The sequence below is a fragment of the Ovis aries genome, chromosome 5 (assembly GCF_016772045.2).
Source record: "Ovis aries strain OAR_USU_Benz2616 breed Rambouillet chromosome 5, ARS-UI_Ramb_v3.0, whole genome shotgun sequence".
NCBI lineage: Eukaryota > Metazoa > Chordata > Mammalia > Artiodactyla > Bovidae > Ovis > Ovis aries.
In genome coordinates this window covers 20,064,575-20,084,303 of record NC_056058.1, presented here as the reverse complement: position 1 = coordinate 20,084,303, position 19,729 = coordinate 20,064,575, and the positions used below count along the sequence as shown (strand labels likewise).

General features: G+C 37.9%; 1 protein-coding gene across 1 annotated transcript in view; it reads right to left on the bottom strand.

Moving 5' to 3' along the window:
* LOC114108689 (prolyl 4-hydroxylase subunit alpha-2-like) overlaps positions 1-19,263 on the bottom strand; it is a gene marked incomplete at its 5' end in the record, with an annotated part of 58,081 nt that extends 38,818 nt beyond the window's left edge. The window contains 2 exon segments of the mRNA XM_027970579.3: positions 17,550-17,804; positions 19,068-19,263. Coding sequence (XP_027826380.2) covers positions 17,550-17,804; positions 19,068-19,263 — 451 coding nt within the window.
* Between the last annotated feature and the right edge of the window lie 466 nt (positions 19,264-19,729).

The following is a 19,729-nucleotide window of genomic DNA, read 5'->3' as shown; positions in this document are numbered from 1 at the left end:
TTCATGTAGTATGATAATCTCTAGACCCATTCATGTTGTTGCAAATAGCATTATTTTATTCACTTTTACGCTGAGTAGGATTCCACTGTGTGTGCATGTGTGTATGTACACACAAACTACATCTTCTTTATCCATTATCTGCCAGTGAACATTTAGGCTGCTTTATTTCTTGGGTATTGTAAATAGTGCTGATATGAACACTGGGGTGCATGTACCTTTTTGAATTAGAATTTCATCTTTTCCATATATATCTGAAGAAGTGGAATTAATAGATCATCATCTATTTTTAGCTTTTTAAGGAACCTCCATATTGTTCTCCATAGTGGCTGTAGCAATTACATCCCCACAGTGTAGGAAGGTTCCCTTTCTCCACATCCTCCAATCTATTTATAGAGATTTTGATGATGGTCATTTTGATGAGTGTGAAGTGATACCTCACTGTAGTCTTGATTTGCATTTCTCTAATAATTAGTGATGTTGAACATCTTTTAATGTGCCTGTTGGCCATCTGTATGCCTTCTTTGGAAAAATGTCTGTTCAGGTCTGGCCACCTCATGCAAAGAGTTGACTCACTGGAAAAGACTCTGATGCTGGGTGGGATTGGGGGCAGGAGGAAAAGGGGATGACCGAGGATGAGATGGCTGGATGGCATCACAGACTCGATGGACGTGAGTCTGAGTGAACTCCGGGAGATGGTGATGGGCAGGGAGGCCTGGTGTGCTGCGATTCATGGGGTCACAAAGAGTCGGACATGACTGAGCGACTGAACTGAACTGAACTGAACTGAGGTCTTCTGCCCATGTTTTAGATTGGTTTGTCTGGTTTTTGCTGCCATTTTTTGAGCTTTCTGAGCTGTTTGCATATCTTAGAAATTAATCCCTTGCCAGTCACATCATTCGTAAATATTTTTTCTCCTGACCTGTACACTGTCTTTTTGCTTTGCCTCCACTTTGTTCTTTTTCCTTAAGATTGCTTTGGCAGTAGATGCCAGGATTTTATATAGAAAGCTCTAAAAACCCCACCCAAAACTGTGAACTAATAAGCAAGTGGAGTAGTAGTTGCAGGGTAAAAACATCAATATACAACAATAAATTGCATTTCTGTTTACTAATTACAGACTATCAGAAATAGAAATTAGGAAAACAATCCCATTTCCAACTGCATCAAAAAGAACAAAATACATAAGAATAAATTTAACCAAGGAAATGGAAGAAGTATATGCTATAAACTACACAATGAAAGAAACTGAAGACAACACAAATAAATGGAAAGATATTCCAGGCTCACGAACTGGAAGAAGTAATACTGTTAAAATTCTTCATATTACCAAAAGCAATCTACAGATTCAATGCAATTTCTATCAAAGTATCAAAGGTACTTTTCACATAAATAGAACCAAAAATCCTAAAATTTGCATGGAACCACAGAAGACTCCGAATAGGCAAAACAATCTTGAGAAAAAAGAACAAAGCTGAAGGCATCATGCTTCCTGATTTCAAACTATATTATAAACATATAGTCACAAAACAGTTTGGTATTGGCCTAAAAACAGACCCAAAGATCAATGGAACAGAAGAGAGAGCCCAGAAATAAACCTATGCAGATGTGGTCAATTAATTTACAACAAAGGAACCAAGAATATACAATGGAAAAAGGATAACCTCTTCAATAAATGGTACCAGAAAAACTGGACAGCCACACGCAAAAGAATGAAACTGGACCATTATCTCAAGCCATACAAAAAATCAACTCAAAGTGGATTAGATCTGAATGTAAGATCCAAAACCATAAAACTCATAGAAGAAAACAAAGGGTAAGCTCTCTGACACTGATCTAGGCAATGATTTTTTGTATTTGATACCAAAAATGAAAGCAAGAAAAGAAAAAATTAGTGATTGGGACTATATCAAACAAAAAAGTTTCTATACAGCCAAAGAAACCATCACAAAATGAAAAGGCAACCTATGGAATGGGTGAAAATATTTGGAAATCATGTTTCTGATAAGGGGATAATATCGAAATCATATAAAGAACTACTACAATTTAACAGATACAAACAATCCAGCATGGGGATGATCCAGAGAGACGATATTGGGTGGGAGGTGGGAGGGGGGTTCAGGATTGGGAACTCATGTACACCCATGGCTGATTCATGTCAATGTATGGCAAAATCAATACAGTATTGTAGAGCAAAATAAAGTAAAAATAAAAATTTTTTTTAAATGAGAAAGGGATCTGAACAGACATTTTCCCAAAGATGATATAAAAATGAATAGACAAAAATGATATAAAAATAAACAGACATTTTTCCAAACATGATTTAAACATATGAAAAGGTAATGGTAATGGTTTAGTCACTAAGTAATGTCCAACTCTTGTAACCCCATGGACTGTAGCCCAACAGACTCCTTTGTCCATGGAATTCTCCAGGTAAGAATACTAAGAGTGGAATGCCATCTCCTTCTCTAGGGTATCTTCCTGACCCAGAGATTGAACCTGGGTCTCCTGCACTGCAGGCGGATTCTATACTAACTGAGCCATTAGGGAGGTCATGAAAAGGTGCTCGACATCATTAGTCACTGTGAAAACGTAAACCAAAACCACAATGAAATACCACCTCACATCTGCTACAATGGCTAAAAGACAAGAAGCAAATTTTGGTGAGTATGTAGAAACCTGTACACTGTTGGTAAGAATGTAAATTGGTGCAGCCACTGTGGAAAATAGTACGGAGATCCCTCAAAAATTTAAACGTAGAACTATAGATCCTATAATGATACTCTGCATATTTATCCAGCAGAAAAGAAATCACAATCTTGAAAATGCATCTGCAGCCCCATGTTCACTGCAGCATTATTTACAATAGCCAAGACAAGAAAACAATGTAAATGCCCATCAACAGAGGAACAGATAAAGAAAATGGGTATTGCTAGATTTCTAATTTAAAAAAACAGATGTGCAACAAGGGTTTACTGTATAGCACAGGAAACTATAGTCAATATCTTACAATACCTATAATGGAAAATAACTTCAAAAATAATATATGTATGTATGTATAACTAAATCACACAAAAAAGAATTCTACTTTTTGAAATTTAGTAATGTTTATCTTTTTGCTGGTTTTTCTAAATGTCCTATGGACATCTAATAACAACAAGGATGACCCTGTATACAAGACAGCAAAAATGACATAGATGTGTATAGCGGACTTTTGGACTCAGAGGGAGAGGGAGAGGGTGGGATGATTTGGGAGAATGGCATTGAAACATGTATACTATCATGTAAGAATCGAATCACCAGTCTATGTCCGATGCAGGATACAGCATGCTTGGGGCTGGTGCACGGGGATGACCCAGAGGGATGTTATGGGGAGGGAGGTGGGAGGAGGGTTCATGTTTGGGAACGCATGTACACCCGTGGCAGATTCATGTCAATGTATGGCAAAACCAATACAGTATTATAAAGTAAAATAAAGTAAAAATAAAAATTAAAAAAAAATAAAGAAATATTTAATAACAAAAAATTTTTAATATTTTTGTGTAGGATATAAGATTAATAAAATTAATATAAACAGAAATTATTGTATTTAAATTACTAATGACATCATTCAAGATGCTCCTATTTTCTGCACTTGATAAAACATTCTTCAGTTCAGTTCAGTTCCTCAGTCATGTCCAACTCTTTGCAACCCATGTACTGCTGCACAGAAGTCTTCCCTGTCCATCACCAACTCCCAGAGTCTACCCAAACTCATGTCCATTGAGTCGATGATGCCATCCAACCACCTCATCCTCTATTGTCCCCTTCTTCTCCCGCCTTCAATCTTTCCCAGCTTCAGGGTCTTTTCAAATGAGTCAGTTCTTCACATCAGGTGGCCAAAGTATTGGAGTTTCAGCTTCAGCATCAGTCCTTCCAATGAATACGCAGGACGGATTTCCTTTAGGATGGACTGGTTGGATCTGCTTGAAGTTCAAGGGACTCTCAAGAGCCTTCTCCAACACCACAGTTCAAAAGCATCAACTCTTCGGCACTCAGCTTTTTTTATAGTCCAACTCTCACATCTATACATGACTACTGGAAAAAACCGTAGCTTTGTCTAGATGGACCTTTGTTGGCAAAGTAATGTCTCTGCTTTTTAATATGCTGTCTAGGTTGGTCATAGCTTTTCTTCCAAGGAGCAAGCATTTTTTAATTTCATGGCTGCAGTCACCATTTGTACTGATTTTGGAGCCCAAAATATTCTTAGAGAAATGTTAATGTCTTACTATGAGTATATATTTTTTCTTTTCCCTTACATTTTTTATGATTTTTGCTTTATGTATCTATCTTTGTTGTTAGGTATCTAATGATTTACAATGTCTATCTTCTTTGTGAATAGTACCTTTTATCATTAAAAATATTCATCTTTGCTTCATCTAAAATACATAAATTTAATTTAAAAAGGAGAAAAAAGAAAATGTGGTATTCATATACAATGGAATATTATCCAGCCATAAAAAAGAAGGAAGTATTGCCTTTCAAAAATATGGATAGATCTTAAGGTCGTTATGCTAAATGAAATAAAGACAAATGCTGTATTATCTGATCTCACGTATATGTGGACTCTATAAACAAAACAAAAACAGCAACAACAACTGAACTTGAACAAAATACAGATTGACGATTGCCAGAAGTGAAGATTAGGGGTAAGCGAAGGTGCTCAAAAGGCACAAACTTCCAGTTATAAGATAAATAAATCCTGAGGATGTAAGTAACAGCAGTGTATTGTGTATTTAAAAGCTGCTAAGAGAATAAATCTTTAAAGTTCTCATCACAAAAAAAAAATTGTAACTAAGATGATAATGTTAACTAAAGTTATTGAGGTAATCATTTAGTAATACACACATATATTAAATCGTTATACAGCTTAAAACCTCTTACATTGTTGGTGGGAATGCAAACTAGTACAGCCACTATGGAGAACAGTGTGGAGATTCCTTAAAAAACTAGAAATAGAACTGCCTTATGAGCCAGCAATCACACTGCTGGGCATACACACCGAGGAAACCAGAACTGAAAGAGACATGTGTACCCCAATGTTCATCGCAGCACTGTTTATAATAGCCAGGACATGGAAGCAACCTAGATGTCCATCAGCAGATGAATGGATAAGAAAGCTGTGGTACATACACACAATGGAGTATTACTCAGCCATTAAAAAGAATACATCTGAATCAGTTCTAATGAGGTGGATGAAACTGGAGCCAATTATACAGAGTGAAGTAAGCCAGAAAGAAAAACACCAATACAGTATACTAATACATATATATGGAATTTAGAAAGATGGTAATGATAACCCTGTATGCGAGACAGCAAAAGAGACACAGATGTATAGAACAGTCTTTTGGACTCTGTGGGAGAAGGAGAGGATGGGATGATTTGGAAGAATGGCACTGAAACATATAATATCATATAAGAAACGAATCACCAGTCCAGGTTCGATGCAGGGTGCAGGATGTCTGGGGCTGGTGTACTGAGATGACCCGGAGAGATGGTGTTGGGGGGAGGTGGGTGGGGGGTTCAGGATTGGGAACACGTGTACACCCATGGCGGATTCACGTTGATGTGTGGCAAAACCAATACAATATTGTAAAGTAAAAAATAACAATAATTTTTAAAAAACTAATACAATGTTATATGTCAATTATATCTCAATAAAACAACAACAACATTCTTAAAGGACTATAATAGAATCTAGAGTTCCAACATCATTATATTTGCAGAAGACAGGATATAATAAAAAAATTACTTGATATACTAAGAACCAAGAACATGTGACCTATTTTCTAGAGAAAAGTCAGAAACAAAACCAACTCAAAGATGGAACAGATGTTGGAATTAGCAGATAAAGATTTTTAAGCTGTTATTATACTCAAGGATGGAAAGAAAAATAATACTTGTAATTAATGAGAAGAAGAGAAATCTCAGTCAGTAAAGAAACTATTGAAAATTTTAGGACTTCCCTGGTGGTTCCAGTGGTTAAGAATCTGCCTGCCAATACAGGGGACAGCAGCTTGATCCCTGGTTCGGGAAGATGCCACATGCTACAGGGCAACTGAGCCAGTGCAGCACAACTACTGCAGCCCGCACGCCTGGAGCCTGTGCTCTACAGCAAGAAAAGCCGCCGCAATGAGAAGCCTGTGCACCACAATGAAGAGCAGCCCCCACTCACCACAGCTAGAGGAGTCCACGCACAGCAACAAAGACCTAGCACAGCCAAAAATAAATAAATGTAGAAATAAGAGCAGTAGTAAATTTGAAGGAAAGATAAAAAAAGTTTAACAAAAGAGAACCTAGTTGAAATTTTTAGAACTGAGAATTCCCTGGTGGTTCATGGTTAGGACTCTATGCTCTTACTGCTAAGGGCCCAGGGTTGATCCCTGGCTAAGAAACTAAGATTCTGCATGCCCTGTGGCATAGCCAAAACAGAGACAGCAAATTTTAGAACTGCAAAATACAAGATCTGAAATTAAAACTTCACTAGATGCACTTAACATGGAAATGGAGATGACATAGGCAGAACCACTAAGGTTGGAGGTGTATCAACAGATACTATCCAATATGTAGAAAAGAGAAAATATCCAAATAAAATTGACAAGACCTCCTGCTTATATAAAGATTATAACCCTATAAGAATACAAAAAGAAAGAACAAGAATATCCTTTCTAACTACCAAAGGACAACCAATAACTATGATAAACTAGTAAAACTGTTTTTGAAAGAAAAACTGCCTTCACTGAGTTTATCATCTATTATCTAGAATATGAAGAAATAATTCTTTCCCAGATGACAGCAAAAAATGAAAACAAAAAACATACCAGAGATATGAATAACTAAGGATGAATAGGTGATAAATCTTATTCCTGAGGACCTCTAAAGCTGACACAGGGTTTCATGGAAAGAGCAGAAAAGAATTCCTCTGTTTGGTCACAAGTATTATGGCTTTCATCAGTTAAATACTTGCAATCTGCTGCCTATTTCATTTATGTAACCAACTTTTAAAAGTCACATATAATTAAAATAAAACTTTATAGATAAATAAAAAATTTAAACAGGTTTAAAAAAGGATCTCATGGAGACACTAAATTAAAACATAATATATACTGATACACTTCTCTTCGAAAAGGTCTTGGAGGACCAGATTATAAAGAATTTTGCTGAAACAGTCATTAAAAACAAACAAAATACATACAAGAGGAAAACTACCAAAACTCTGAAGAGAGATATCAAAGCAGAACAAAATAAACAGTGATTCCATGTTCATGGATAAGAAGACTTAATACTGTCAAGATGTCAGTTCACCCTAAATTAATCCATAGATTCAATACAATCCTAATTAAATTCTAAAAAGTTATTTTGTGGATATCTACAAAATGATCCTACAGTTTATATGGAAAGACAAAAGAGCCAGCATAGACAATACAATATTAAAGGAGAAGAACAAAGTTGGAGAAATGATACTACTTGACTCCAAAGCTACTACAAAGCTACAGTAATCAAGACAATGTGGTATTAGTGAAAGAACAATCAATCAACAGAACAGAACAGTGAGCCTAGAAACAGACCTCCATAAAAATAATCGACTCATATTTGACAAAGGAGCAAAAGCAATACAATGGAGCAAAAAGAGTCTCTCAAAAAATGGTGATGGAACAAATGGACATACATATGCAAAAAATATAAATCTAGACCTTATATTCTTCACTCAGTATAACTCAAAATGGATCACAGACCTAAATGTTAAACACAAAACTATAAAACTGGAAGACAACATGGGAGAAAATCCTGGTGACCCTGGGCATGGTATTGTCCTTTAAAATAGAACAACAAAGACATGATCCATGAAAGAAATGATTGATAAGGTGGACTTCATTAAAATTAAAAACTCTCCTCCAAGAAAGATAATACAAAGAGAATGAGAAAACGAGTCGCATACTGGAAGAAAATATTTGCAAAAGAGACATTTAAAAGGGACTGTTATCTAAAATATATATAATGAGTTCATAAATACAACTATAAGCAAACAAAAACTCAATTAAAAAATGGACCAAAGCCCTTAACAGACCCCTCAGCAAAGAGATATACAGATGGCAAGTAAACATAAGAAAATATGTTCCATATCATATGTTATCAGGGAACTGTGAATTAAAACAATGAGATATTAATACCGTCACATATCTATTAGAATGACCAAAATCCAAGACACTGACAATCTCAAATGCTGACAAGGATATGGAACAATAGAACTCTCATCCACTGTTAAATGCAAAATAATACAGATACTTGGAAAGACAGTGTGGCTATTTCTTACAAAACTAAACTTACTCTTTATACAAACCAGCAATCACATTCTTTGGTATTTACCCAAAGTAGTTAAAAAGGTAATGTCCACACAAAAATCTGTACATGGATGTTTACAGTATCTTTATCCATAACTGCCAAAATGTTGAAGAAACCAAGATGTCCTTTAGTAGGTAAACAGATGAATAAACTGTAACACATTCAGACAACAAAATATTATTCATGAAATAAGCTATGAAACCATGAAAAACAAGAAGGAACCTCAAATGGATATTAGTAAATAAAAGAAACCGATCTGAGATGGCTACATACTGTATATTCCAACTATATAATACTTGAGAAAAAGCAAAGCTATGGAAACAAAATATCAGTGGCTGCTGTGAAGAGTGGGGGCAAAGATGCACAGTCAGAACACAGAGGATTTTTTGGACAGTGAAATTCTCTGTATTAGATTATAATAATAGATATAGGTCATGAGACATTTGTCTAAACCTATAAATTACAACGTCAAGACTGAACCCTTTACTCATAGGTAAACTAAGGAATCCGGGGGGATTATGATATGTCAATCAATATAGGTTAATCCTGAATGAAAATGTACAATTCTGGTGAGTGATGTTGATAATGAGGGAGGCTATGTATGTGTCAAGACAAGGGGTATATAGGGAATCATTGCACCTCCCTCTCAATTTTATTGTAAACTTAAAACTACTCTAAAAAAATTAAATCTTTTTAAAAAAAGGGCAATCTGCTATCAGCTTTTCCCTTAAATGTCCCCCAAATAATGACAGCACGGTAGGTCCAAGGAGGGAACAGAGGGAAATGTGCTCAGCACCAAAGGAGAACTTACTTTGGGTTTTGCAATCTCCTTGATCTTCCTGATTTCCTTGTCAGACATGACATCGTAGAACCTGACAATGTGTGGGCTGTCCCATTCATCCTCCTCTTTGAAGGGGCGATGACCAGCTGGGGCGTCCTGTTGCCATAATGTAACCTACAGGAAAGCCTCTTCTGCCTCTGCGGTGTCTGGGAAGCACAGAGCAACAAGTCTATTCCAGGCTCCTCAGTCTGCAGGCACTAGCCTCACTCCTTAGGCCCATCTCCTCCCTTTTCCCTCAGAAAGGATAAAAAGCATAATGGAACACAAATCACTCAATATCTTCTCTGTCAGGAATATCCTTACTCACATTTACAAGCCCTTAGAGGGAGGTCACTCTTATATTGGACTTAAAAAACAGTGACAATTCACCTTAAATGGGTTTGGGAAAAAAGAGTCTTTTTCTTCTATCCAACTTGCCATAATGTCCAGGGGTGATCAGCTCACTTCTGTGACTGAACCCTTTAATGGTCTGTTCTCTGTAGCCTTCCTACTCGTGCTATGACCCATGGACCAGCATCACTTGGGAGATGGTTAGAAATACAGAATCTCAGGTTCTAACTCAGTATTACTGAATTAGAATCTGCATTTTAACAACATCCCAGGTGATTCCCACGCACCTTAGATTTTGAGACTACTAACAAAATTATCTACCCATGATCCACCTGGCCCTCCATGAGCCTGCCTATATTAAAATTCTGAATATTATAGCTTCTTTTCTCAAATATTATGCTCTACTAATATAAAAAATGTTTACTATCCTATCCAAAACATAGGATAATTTTTCTCACTGTACACTTGTTCATGGTATAGTCTCAGCCTAAAACTTCTTTTATTACATCGTTCACCTGGTAATCTAGTTTAGGAGTCCTTTACCTGTGAACCTTACCACTTTTTGTCCTAGAGTTAATAACCTTTTGTTGTATGTTGCTACCAAATCTTACACATACCACTACTGTACTAAAACTACTTATTTATATTTTAAATTTTCCTTTAGTACACTACATATTTCTGTAACAGGGCCATATATTATTCATTTTTGCTTAATTTCTTCCACATGCATATAATAAAAAATAATATTCATAATAGTCTTAATGCCTAACATCTAATTAGCTATCAATTAAAATAAGTGTTTGATATAATTATAAGAAAAAGACCCAGTGGTGCACTCAAGGGGCAGGTTCAAGAACTAAAACATCTTCTCAACTAAATCTGGCCTTCCAAAGTCAAAAAGTCCCCAGTATTCATATGGCCAGGTGATCTAAAGGTCTCAAAGTACCCTAAGCACCCCTTATAATCCCAATGACTCCCTTTCCCATCTTATGAGTTTGATACCCTATCCGCGGCAGAGGCTTTCATAGCTCTCGAGGGTTTGCTTATAATCAAGAGTATCCTGAGGAGAACTGTTCAGTGTCTCCTGCTTGGTCTCTGATTCTTTATTCCCAAGGTTTCCTGCCCTTTTTTCCTCCAAGAACTTCACAAAGTATTGCAGATTCAGCTGGGCTTGTTTATGAGAGGAGTCTGGACAAAGGAAAGCAAATAGTTAATAATCAGGGAGATCATTCAGAGAAGCTCTGCAATTCTTCTACTTCGAACGACGCTGATAAACCAGTATGGAATTTGAACACTGTCCAGAATTAGAGTTAAGAGAGAAATAAAAACTAGTATGGAGAAAATCCACCCCACTGTGCCTCACTCACCAGTTCCAAGGGACCTAGTACAGACAGGCAACCAGTGGTCCTGCTTCACACTCACAACTGTTTTATGCTGCGCACATCTGCTTCCTAATGCATTTTCATTACAATGTTATATATCATGTGCTGTTATATACATATACAGTTAGAATATAGACTAGAGTTCCAGATAACTTCCACAAGCATCATCATCTCATGGGCCCTCACAATATCCAACACAGAAGGATTTTGGTCCCCATTCCTCAGGTAAGAATACCAAGACACAGAATAAACAAGGAACCTGGGTCAAGATCATATAGAAAAAATAAGCAAATTAGAACTAGAACCCAGATATCTAACTCTATGGCTCTTACCAAAAATACTCAAAAAAATGTACAAGGCTTATCTCATGTAACAGTCATGAAGGACACTCCCATGTTAGCCAGTCAATGAAAGAGTTCTGGCAATAATGTCAACAAAAGAAAGATTTTACGAACCTGAGTCACAGCAGCACAGTCTAGAGTGTGAAATCTTACCAAGCTTATTAATATAAATCAGATGTGGTATGATAATACAAATGCCCTTTTCAAAAGAAAACAAATTACAGTCAAATTAGATATAGCCCTTTGGTCATCCTAGGCTAATTATGAATCCAGAATTGAAATATTTTTCACTTAGCTCTCACAGTGCTGTGATTAGTTATCATGTTATTTTCTACAATCTATTGACTTTATCTGTTAACATGTCTAATCTCCCACTACCATCCCCAAACTACCTTAAGATATTCTGGGAATAGGCCACACATATTAAAGTCTTTTGCCCAGTACAGCATGTAGCATTTAACAGACCTCTGTAAGTTTGCTGAATTTAGTAACAGTAAAACGACTCTGCAATATCCCCACCTGTTGGTAGTCTTTATGCCAAGATATCTCCCTGGAAACAAAGGGGATACACCACCTGTCAAGGAGCTCCTTCCACTTTTTGGCAATTATCTCGAGTTTCTCTTCAAACAGAACCCAAGAGTGTCTGGCTGCATATTCTCATATGATCCAGGGCTAACTCTAAGGGCCACAGAGAACAAAAATAATCAATTCCTCTAATTCTTCAGTTAATCTTTTCTTCCTCCAATAATTCCAATTATTTGTTAAGATTCTGACACTGACTCTAATTTGTGAATTTTCCGACATGACCAAGCAATTCTCTGACAGCTGCTGGGTGTTCTACTATTTAACTCAATTCTGGCACTATCCATCTAAAGATAGGGTCAGATCCCATAAGCTAAGGGTTCAGTCCCACAACACGGTCTCCTACCCCTACCTCTACTTCAGTGGCCAACTGCTGTTCAATTGCTGAGTCATGTCTGACTCTTTGCAACCCCATGGACAGTAGCATGTCAAGCTTCCCTGTCCTTCACTATCTCCTAGAGTTTGCTCAAACTCATGTCCATTGAGTCGGTGATGCCATCCAATAATCTCATCCTCTGTTGCCCCCTTCTCCTCCTGCCCTTAATCTTTTCCCAACATCAGTGTCTTTTCCAATGAGTCAGCTCTTCACATCAGGTGGCCAAAGTATTGGAGTTTCAGTTTTAGCGTCAGTCCTTCCAATGAATATTCAAGGTTGATTTCCTTTAGGATTGACTGGTTTGAACCTCTTGCAGTCCAAGGAACTCTCAAGAGTCTTCTCCAGCACCACAATTCAAAAGCATCAATTCTTTGGCGCTCAGCCCTCTTTATGGTCCAACTTTCACATCTGTACATGACTACTGGAAAAACCACAGCTTTGACTATACGGACCTTTGTTAGCAAAGTGATGTCTCTGCTTTTTAATACACTGTCTAGGTTTGTCACAGCTTTTCTTCCAAGGAGCTTTCCAAGTGTCTTTTAATTTCATGGCTGCAGTCACCGTCTGCAGTGATTTTGGAGTCCCAAAATATAAAATCTGTCACTGTTTCCACTTTTCCCCCATCTATTTGCCATGAAATGATGGGACTGAATATCATGATCTGCTTTTTGAAAGCTGAGTTATAAGCCAGTTTTTTCACCCTCCTCTTTCACTCTCAAGAGGCTCTTTAGTTCTTCTTCACTTTCTGCAATTAGAGTATTATCATGTGCATATCTGAGGTTGTTGATATTTCTCCCAGCAGTAGTGACTCCAGCTTGCAATTCATCCAGTCAGGCCTTTCGCATGATGTACTCTGCATAGAAGTTAAATAATCAGGGTGACAATACAGAGCCTTGTCATACTCCTTTGCCAATTGTGAATCAGTCCATTTTTCCACGCCCGGTTCTAACTGTTGTTTTTTAACCTGCATACAGGTTTCTCAGGAGACAGGTAAGCTGATCTGGTATGCCCATCTCCAGAAGAATTTTGTCCAGTTTGTTGTGATCCACACAGTCAAAGGCTTTAGCATAGTCAATGAAGCAGAAGTACATGTTTTTTCTGGAATCCCCTTGTTTCTTCTACGATCCAACAGATGCTGGTAATTTGAGCTTTGGTTCCTCTGCCGTTTCTAAATCCAGTTTGCACATCTGGAAGTTCTCAATTCACTTACTGCTAAAGCCTAGCTTGAAGGATTTTGATCATTACCTTGATAGCATGTGAAATGAGTGTAACTGTACAGTAGTTTGAACATTCTTTGGCACTGCCCTTCTTTAGGACTGGAATGAAAACTGACCTTTTCCAGTCCTGTGACCACAAATGGGTTTTCCAAATTTGCTGGTGTACTGAGTTCAGCACTTTAACAGCATCATCTTTTAGAATTTAAAACCGTTCAGCTGGAATTCCATCACCTCCACTAGCTTTGTTCATAGTAATGCTTCCTAAGGCCCACTTGACTTCATACTCCAAGATGTCTGGCTCTAGGTGAATGATCACACCATCATGGTTATTCTGGTCATTAGGACCTTTTTTGTACAGTTCTGTGTATTCTTATCACCTCTTCTTATATTCTGCTTCTTTCAGATCCATACCAATTCTGTCCTTTATTGTGCCTGTCTTTGCATGAAATGTTCCCTTGGTATCTACAATTCTAGTCTTTCCCTTTCTGTTGTTTTCCTCTATTTCTTTGCATTGTTCACTTAAGAAGGCTTTCTTACCTCTCCCTGCTATTCTCCAGAACTCTGCACTTAGTTGGATATATCTTTCCTTTCTCCTTTGCCTTTTACTTCTCTTCTTTTCTCAGCTATTTGTAAAGCCTCTTCAACCACTTTACCTTCTTGCGTTTCTTTTTCTTTGAGATAGTTCTAGTCACTACCTCCTGTACAATGTTATGAACCTCCATCCATAGTTCTTCAAGCACTCTGTCTACCAGATCTAGTCCCCTGAATCTATTCATTACCTCCACTGTTGGTGCTTCTGACTACTGGCTGTGGATTAGAGGGTCCAATGACCCTCTCCACAGGTTTGCTTAATTTGTTAGAGCAGCCCAAAGAACTCAGAGAAACATGTTACCAAGTAGATTACCAATTTACAACTTATGAACAGATAAAAGATACGCATAAGGCAAAGTATGTGGCAAGGGGTGTAGAATTTCCACACTCTTTGGTCTTGCCACTCTCTCAGCATCTCCACATGTTCACCAGTCTGCAAGCTCCTTGTGCCCTGTCCTTTGGGTTGTTATGGAGGTGTCATTATATAGGCAGGTTTGATTAAATCATTGGCTATTGTTGGTCAATTTAACCTCTAGTCCCTCTCCTCTTTCTTGGAGGTCAGAAAAATTTCAACTTTCAAATCACAGGGCTTGTTCCCCTGGCAAGCAGCTCTCATCTTTAAGTTACCTGATGTGGAGATTCCTTAAAAAAATTGCAAATAGAACTACCTTATGACGGCACATGGAAACAACCTAGATGTCCATCAGCAGATGAATGGATAAGAAAGCTGTGGTACATATACACAATGGAGTATTACTCAGCCGTTAAAAGAATTCATTTGAATCAGTTCTGATGAGATGGATGAAACTGGAGCCGATTATACAGAGTGAAGTTACAGTATACTAACACATATATATGGAATTTAACAATGACATTCTAACATATGAATTGAATCGCCAGTCTATGTCTGATGCAGCATTTACCTGAAAGTTTTCCAAAAGTCACCTCATTAACATAACAAAGACATCTTTATGCCTCTCATCACTCAGGAAATTTTATTTTTGGAGCTTTGTGCCAGGAACAGGGAGAAACCCAAATACATAGTACTTATTATAAGTCACAATATCACTTTCACTCAATACAGATCAAATTAAGTGTTTAGCACTACCCTTGAGTTTGAAAATGCAAAACTGGAAAAAAAAAGAAAAACTATTATTTCTAAAGTCTTTGCTTTAGAAATAAAATTTGCTTGTCATTGGTAAACAAAGGATATTGTAGCCATCAAGACATTACATTATACCCACCCAAAAGATGAGCCCTGAGGGCACCCAGGATGGAAACAGATTACCTGCCATTTAGGAATCATCAGATTGCAGCTATCCCTGAGGGTGCAGCTTGGGGAAAGTCATGATGAGAAAACATAAGATACTGGCCCCATATAGCTGAGGTTCATATCAAGGAATGATTTCAGTGAGCCCAGACTCTTGCATCTTCCAATATTCAGAAAAGTGCTAAAATCCTTAACTTGAGATATCTGGTTTTCTTTGCTTAACAATAATCTTTTGATGTTTCAACTACTTGACCTCGGTTTTGCTGACTTAAAAAATGCACCAATGTGAGAGTTGGGAGTTAAATTTTATCTGGGGCAAAATGAGGACTATAGTCTGGGAGACAGCATTTCAGATAGCTCTGAGAAACTGCTCCAAAGAGGTAGGGGGAAGGTCAGCATATAGTGATTTGGGAGCAGACATCATCATGAAGAAATGTGGTGCTTTTCTAGACATGAGAAGATGCAACAACTGAGCTCACAGAATCAGTTCCTGAAAATATGTAACTATTTGAAGACCCATTCTGCCAGTTTTTTCAGAGCACGGAATGCCTCTTTCCTGATCTCCTTCCTGAACTCCCTTCAGCAGATGTTGAAGGTCAGCAGCTGCAGCAGCATGTGTGACTTAATCCTTGTAGAGGTAGATAGGAAGTGTACGTGGCAAGTGCCAATTGGTAGTTAACAGTTGCAAAAACTCCTATATATACTGGCTCCCCCTTCTCCTCCTCATAACAGTTTTCTCAGCACTATCTGAGATGCTGTCTCCCAGGCTTGAAGTCATAATAACGTATGCCCAATAAAACTCTCAATTTTTAGGTTGTGCATGAAAAAAAATTTTTTTTAATCTATTTGGCTGCAATGGGTCTTAATTTAAGTAGGCAGTATCTTCAGTCTTCACAGAGACAGGCAGGATCTTTAGGTGTGCCATGTGGGATCTAGTTCCTTGATCAGGGATCGAACCCAGGCCCCCGGAATTGGGAGTTTGGAATCTTAGCCACTGTATTATCATGAGGAAGTCCTTTAGGTTGTGCAATTTTTTTTTTCTGCTGACAGCTTACTGGGGAAAACAATTTAATAAAAGCAATATAGATATAAATGAACTATTAAAACATAATAAACTTCTAAACTTCTATGGTGAAGGGAATTACAGGCTACTATGGAACTTGTAGAAGGGAAGAGGAGAATGTCAGAACAGATTTATCAGAACAGAGAATGCCTCAGTTGTGAGCCCTCTTACTTAAAGACTGATTATGCCTGAGAAATAAAATATTGACTGCTGTGTCAGTAAACAAAGGATGTTTCAGTCATCAGTGATTGTAGTCACCATGGACGGTGAGCCCTGAGGGAGTTCACAATGGAAACAAGGAATACCAGCCATCAGCAACCATTAGACTGCACTCACCCTCCATGCTATAGCCTGAAGAAACTCGGCATGAGGAAACATTGGCCTAGATATCTGATGTGCCTATCAAAGGAATGATTTCAGTGGGCCCAGACTCCCATTTCTCCATTCACAGAAAAGCACTAAATTCCTTAACTTAAAGTATAGACATTTTCACTGTTACACAGAGCTCCTTAGTGAATTTCCACTACCATATGAAGGCTAACTAGTTGTTCATCAACCTACTTCATGCTCCTGGAAACAGAGAAACTTTGTATTTTCCAAGCCTCCCTTGAAATGAAATGGGGGCCATGATAGCTCTGACAAGAGAATGTGAACAGAAGTGATGGATGCCACTTATAGGCCTACCCTATAACATGTATCATGAAATCCTTCACACAGCTAGCATGAAGGAACTCCAAAACAGCAGAGTCACTCTGGAGTAGAAAAATAAAATCTCAATTTCTTTTTTTGGGGGGGGGGGGGCCATGCCACACAGCTTGCGGGATCTTAGTTCCCCCACCAGGCATTGAACTCAGGCCCCCTGCAGTGGAAGTGCAGCATTCTAACCACTAGATTGCCAGGAAATTCCCTAGAAAAAAATCTAAATTCTTGCATCAACATTTAGAAAAGCCACCCAATCTGCAGGAGGACTCTGCATGGAGAAAAGTAAAATTTCATACCTTTCTTGTCTTAAAGATTCAGGAGTTTATTTGTTACCATAGTGTAGTCTTCCCTGACTAACACAACTGAGTCACAAGAACTCTATGGAATATTCCACCTAAGGCGAGGGGAGGTGGGTCAGTTGGTAAGTGGGATGAAGGAGCAGGTCAACATAGAGCAAATTACTTGCTTTCCTAGCTCCCAAGGGTATTACCAAGAGAAAGCAGCTGATGGGTGAAGTCCACTGCCCTGTACAGGTCCCCAAGCCAGAAGCTGATATCACTGAGATGGTCCAGGACTTGAACCTTGGAGATAGTGCTATGCTCCCCTGCATTCAGTTGCTTTAGCGCTTGCTGCATCCAAAGCATTGAATGGTGAAGGTCACTGATGCTGAGGGCTGTCTGGCCCAGCCTGAAGCAATCACCAACACTCAGGGTAGAAGGATACTTGGTTCCTAGAAGCAAGAAGAACAATGATATTCCTGATAAAGGACGCAAAGGGTGATCACTGAGGTCAATAAAGAGATCATTCACCCACTCTATTCCCACTATCCAAATACAACCAGTCTTAAGTTGTTTCCCTTCATATTTTATCTCTAAATACATGCTTCAGAAATGATCAGATTATTTTTATAACTATGTTTGGTTAAGATAAGGGGTTTACCCCATAGAAGACACTGAAATGAGTTCCCATGGACCACCTTATTAGTAGGAACATACTTTTTTTTTTTTGAGGAACTGAATTTTATGTTTATTTAACAAAAAATTTACATTTAAATTTAAACGGTCTTTTAAAAATATTTAAATATAAATTTATTTATTTTAATTGGAGATTAATTACTTTACAATATTGTATTGGTTTTGCCATACATCATAAGGCAGTATGGGGAGAATAAGCATGAATCAGGAGATCTAGGCAGGTTATAATTCAAGATAATATAAGAATGAGACACCAATAAAAGCTATATTTGATGAAGCAATGTAGACTTTTTAAAATATTTACAATCTAGAAGTTGAGAGTTATGTTTTATTCAAAGTTTTAGGACTTAAAGCCCAGGAGGCAGCACTTCCAAGTAACCCCAAGAGAACCCCTCCAAGGAGGAGAGGAAGGGGAGCCAGGTTATATAGCAGTTTTGCAACAGGACATGCATGTCAAAAAAAATTACTTTAACTAAAGGAAAAATAGGTATCTCGAGTTAACGAATTTAGCACTTTTCTATGTATGGGAAGATGCAAGAGTCTGGGCTCACTAAATCATTCCTTTGATATGCACCTCATTTATCTAAGGCCAGTATCCTAGTTTTCAAATCCTGAGTTTCCTCAGGTCTCACTGGCTCATGTTGGAGGGCTGCAATCACTGATGACTGTGACATCTTTGTTTACTGATATGGTAGGAAATATGCCATTTCTCACAAAGTTTTGAAAGTCATCTGCCTATCATACCAAATCCACCCAAGCATAACTGTTCAATTTCTCTTCTACTTCCTAAAATCAGATATCAGTTTCTTAGAACATGAAGTGTTTCTGGTTTTTATCTCCTAAATTCCCATGAAAGGTCCAGAGTTCTCAGAACACCTCACAGCCACATGAAAAAGGCAAAAAGTAGTTTCTTCCTCTGTATTTCTCAAGTCCTACAGGAAAAAAATTCCAAGTTCTAAAGACAAGAAAAGCAGCTCTAAAGCAAATGTTCACAAAGGGAATCCATGCATGTTGCTTACCTGGCAGGACTCCCTTGGAAAGAGTTGTCAGATCCAGTTTGTATGTGTACTGAAGAAGCAGCAGGGCCTTAGCAGGCCCAATTACATCCTCCTCTGTAGGGAAAAACCTGTGCAATGATGTAAGCCTGGAAGAAAACACTTCCACACACCCGAGAGGGAGAAAGTTAAAGGAGAAAGAAAACGAGATCACATGAAATTACTGATAAAAGGAAATGATCCAGTAAAGAACAGACTGAAACTTGTGGGTTCGATTCCTGTCAGGAAGATCCCCTGGAGAAGGAAAGGGCAACTCACTCCAGTATTCTTGCTTGGGAAATTCCATGGACAGAGGAGCCTGCTGGGCGACAGTCCATGGGGCTGTGAAAGAGCCAGACACGACTTAGTGACTAAACAACAACAAAGAACAGACCAGAGCATACTATCAGACCTCAATACTTTACACAAAATTGAAATCATCTGGAAATAGTGGGAATGGGGGTGCTGGGGCAATGACTTTCTAAAACTATCCTCCAACACAGTAACTACTGGCTACATGTGGTTATTAGACTGTAAATTTATTAAAATTAAATAAAATTTAAAATTCAGTCCCTCAATCATACTAATTAAATTACATTTCAAATGCTCAGTAGCCAGATATGGCTAATAACTACCATGTTGGATAG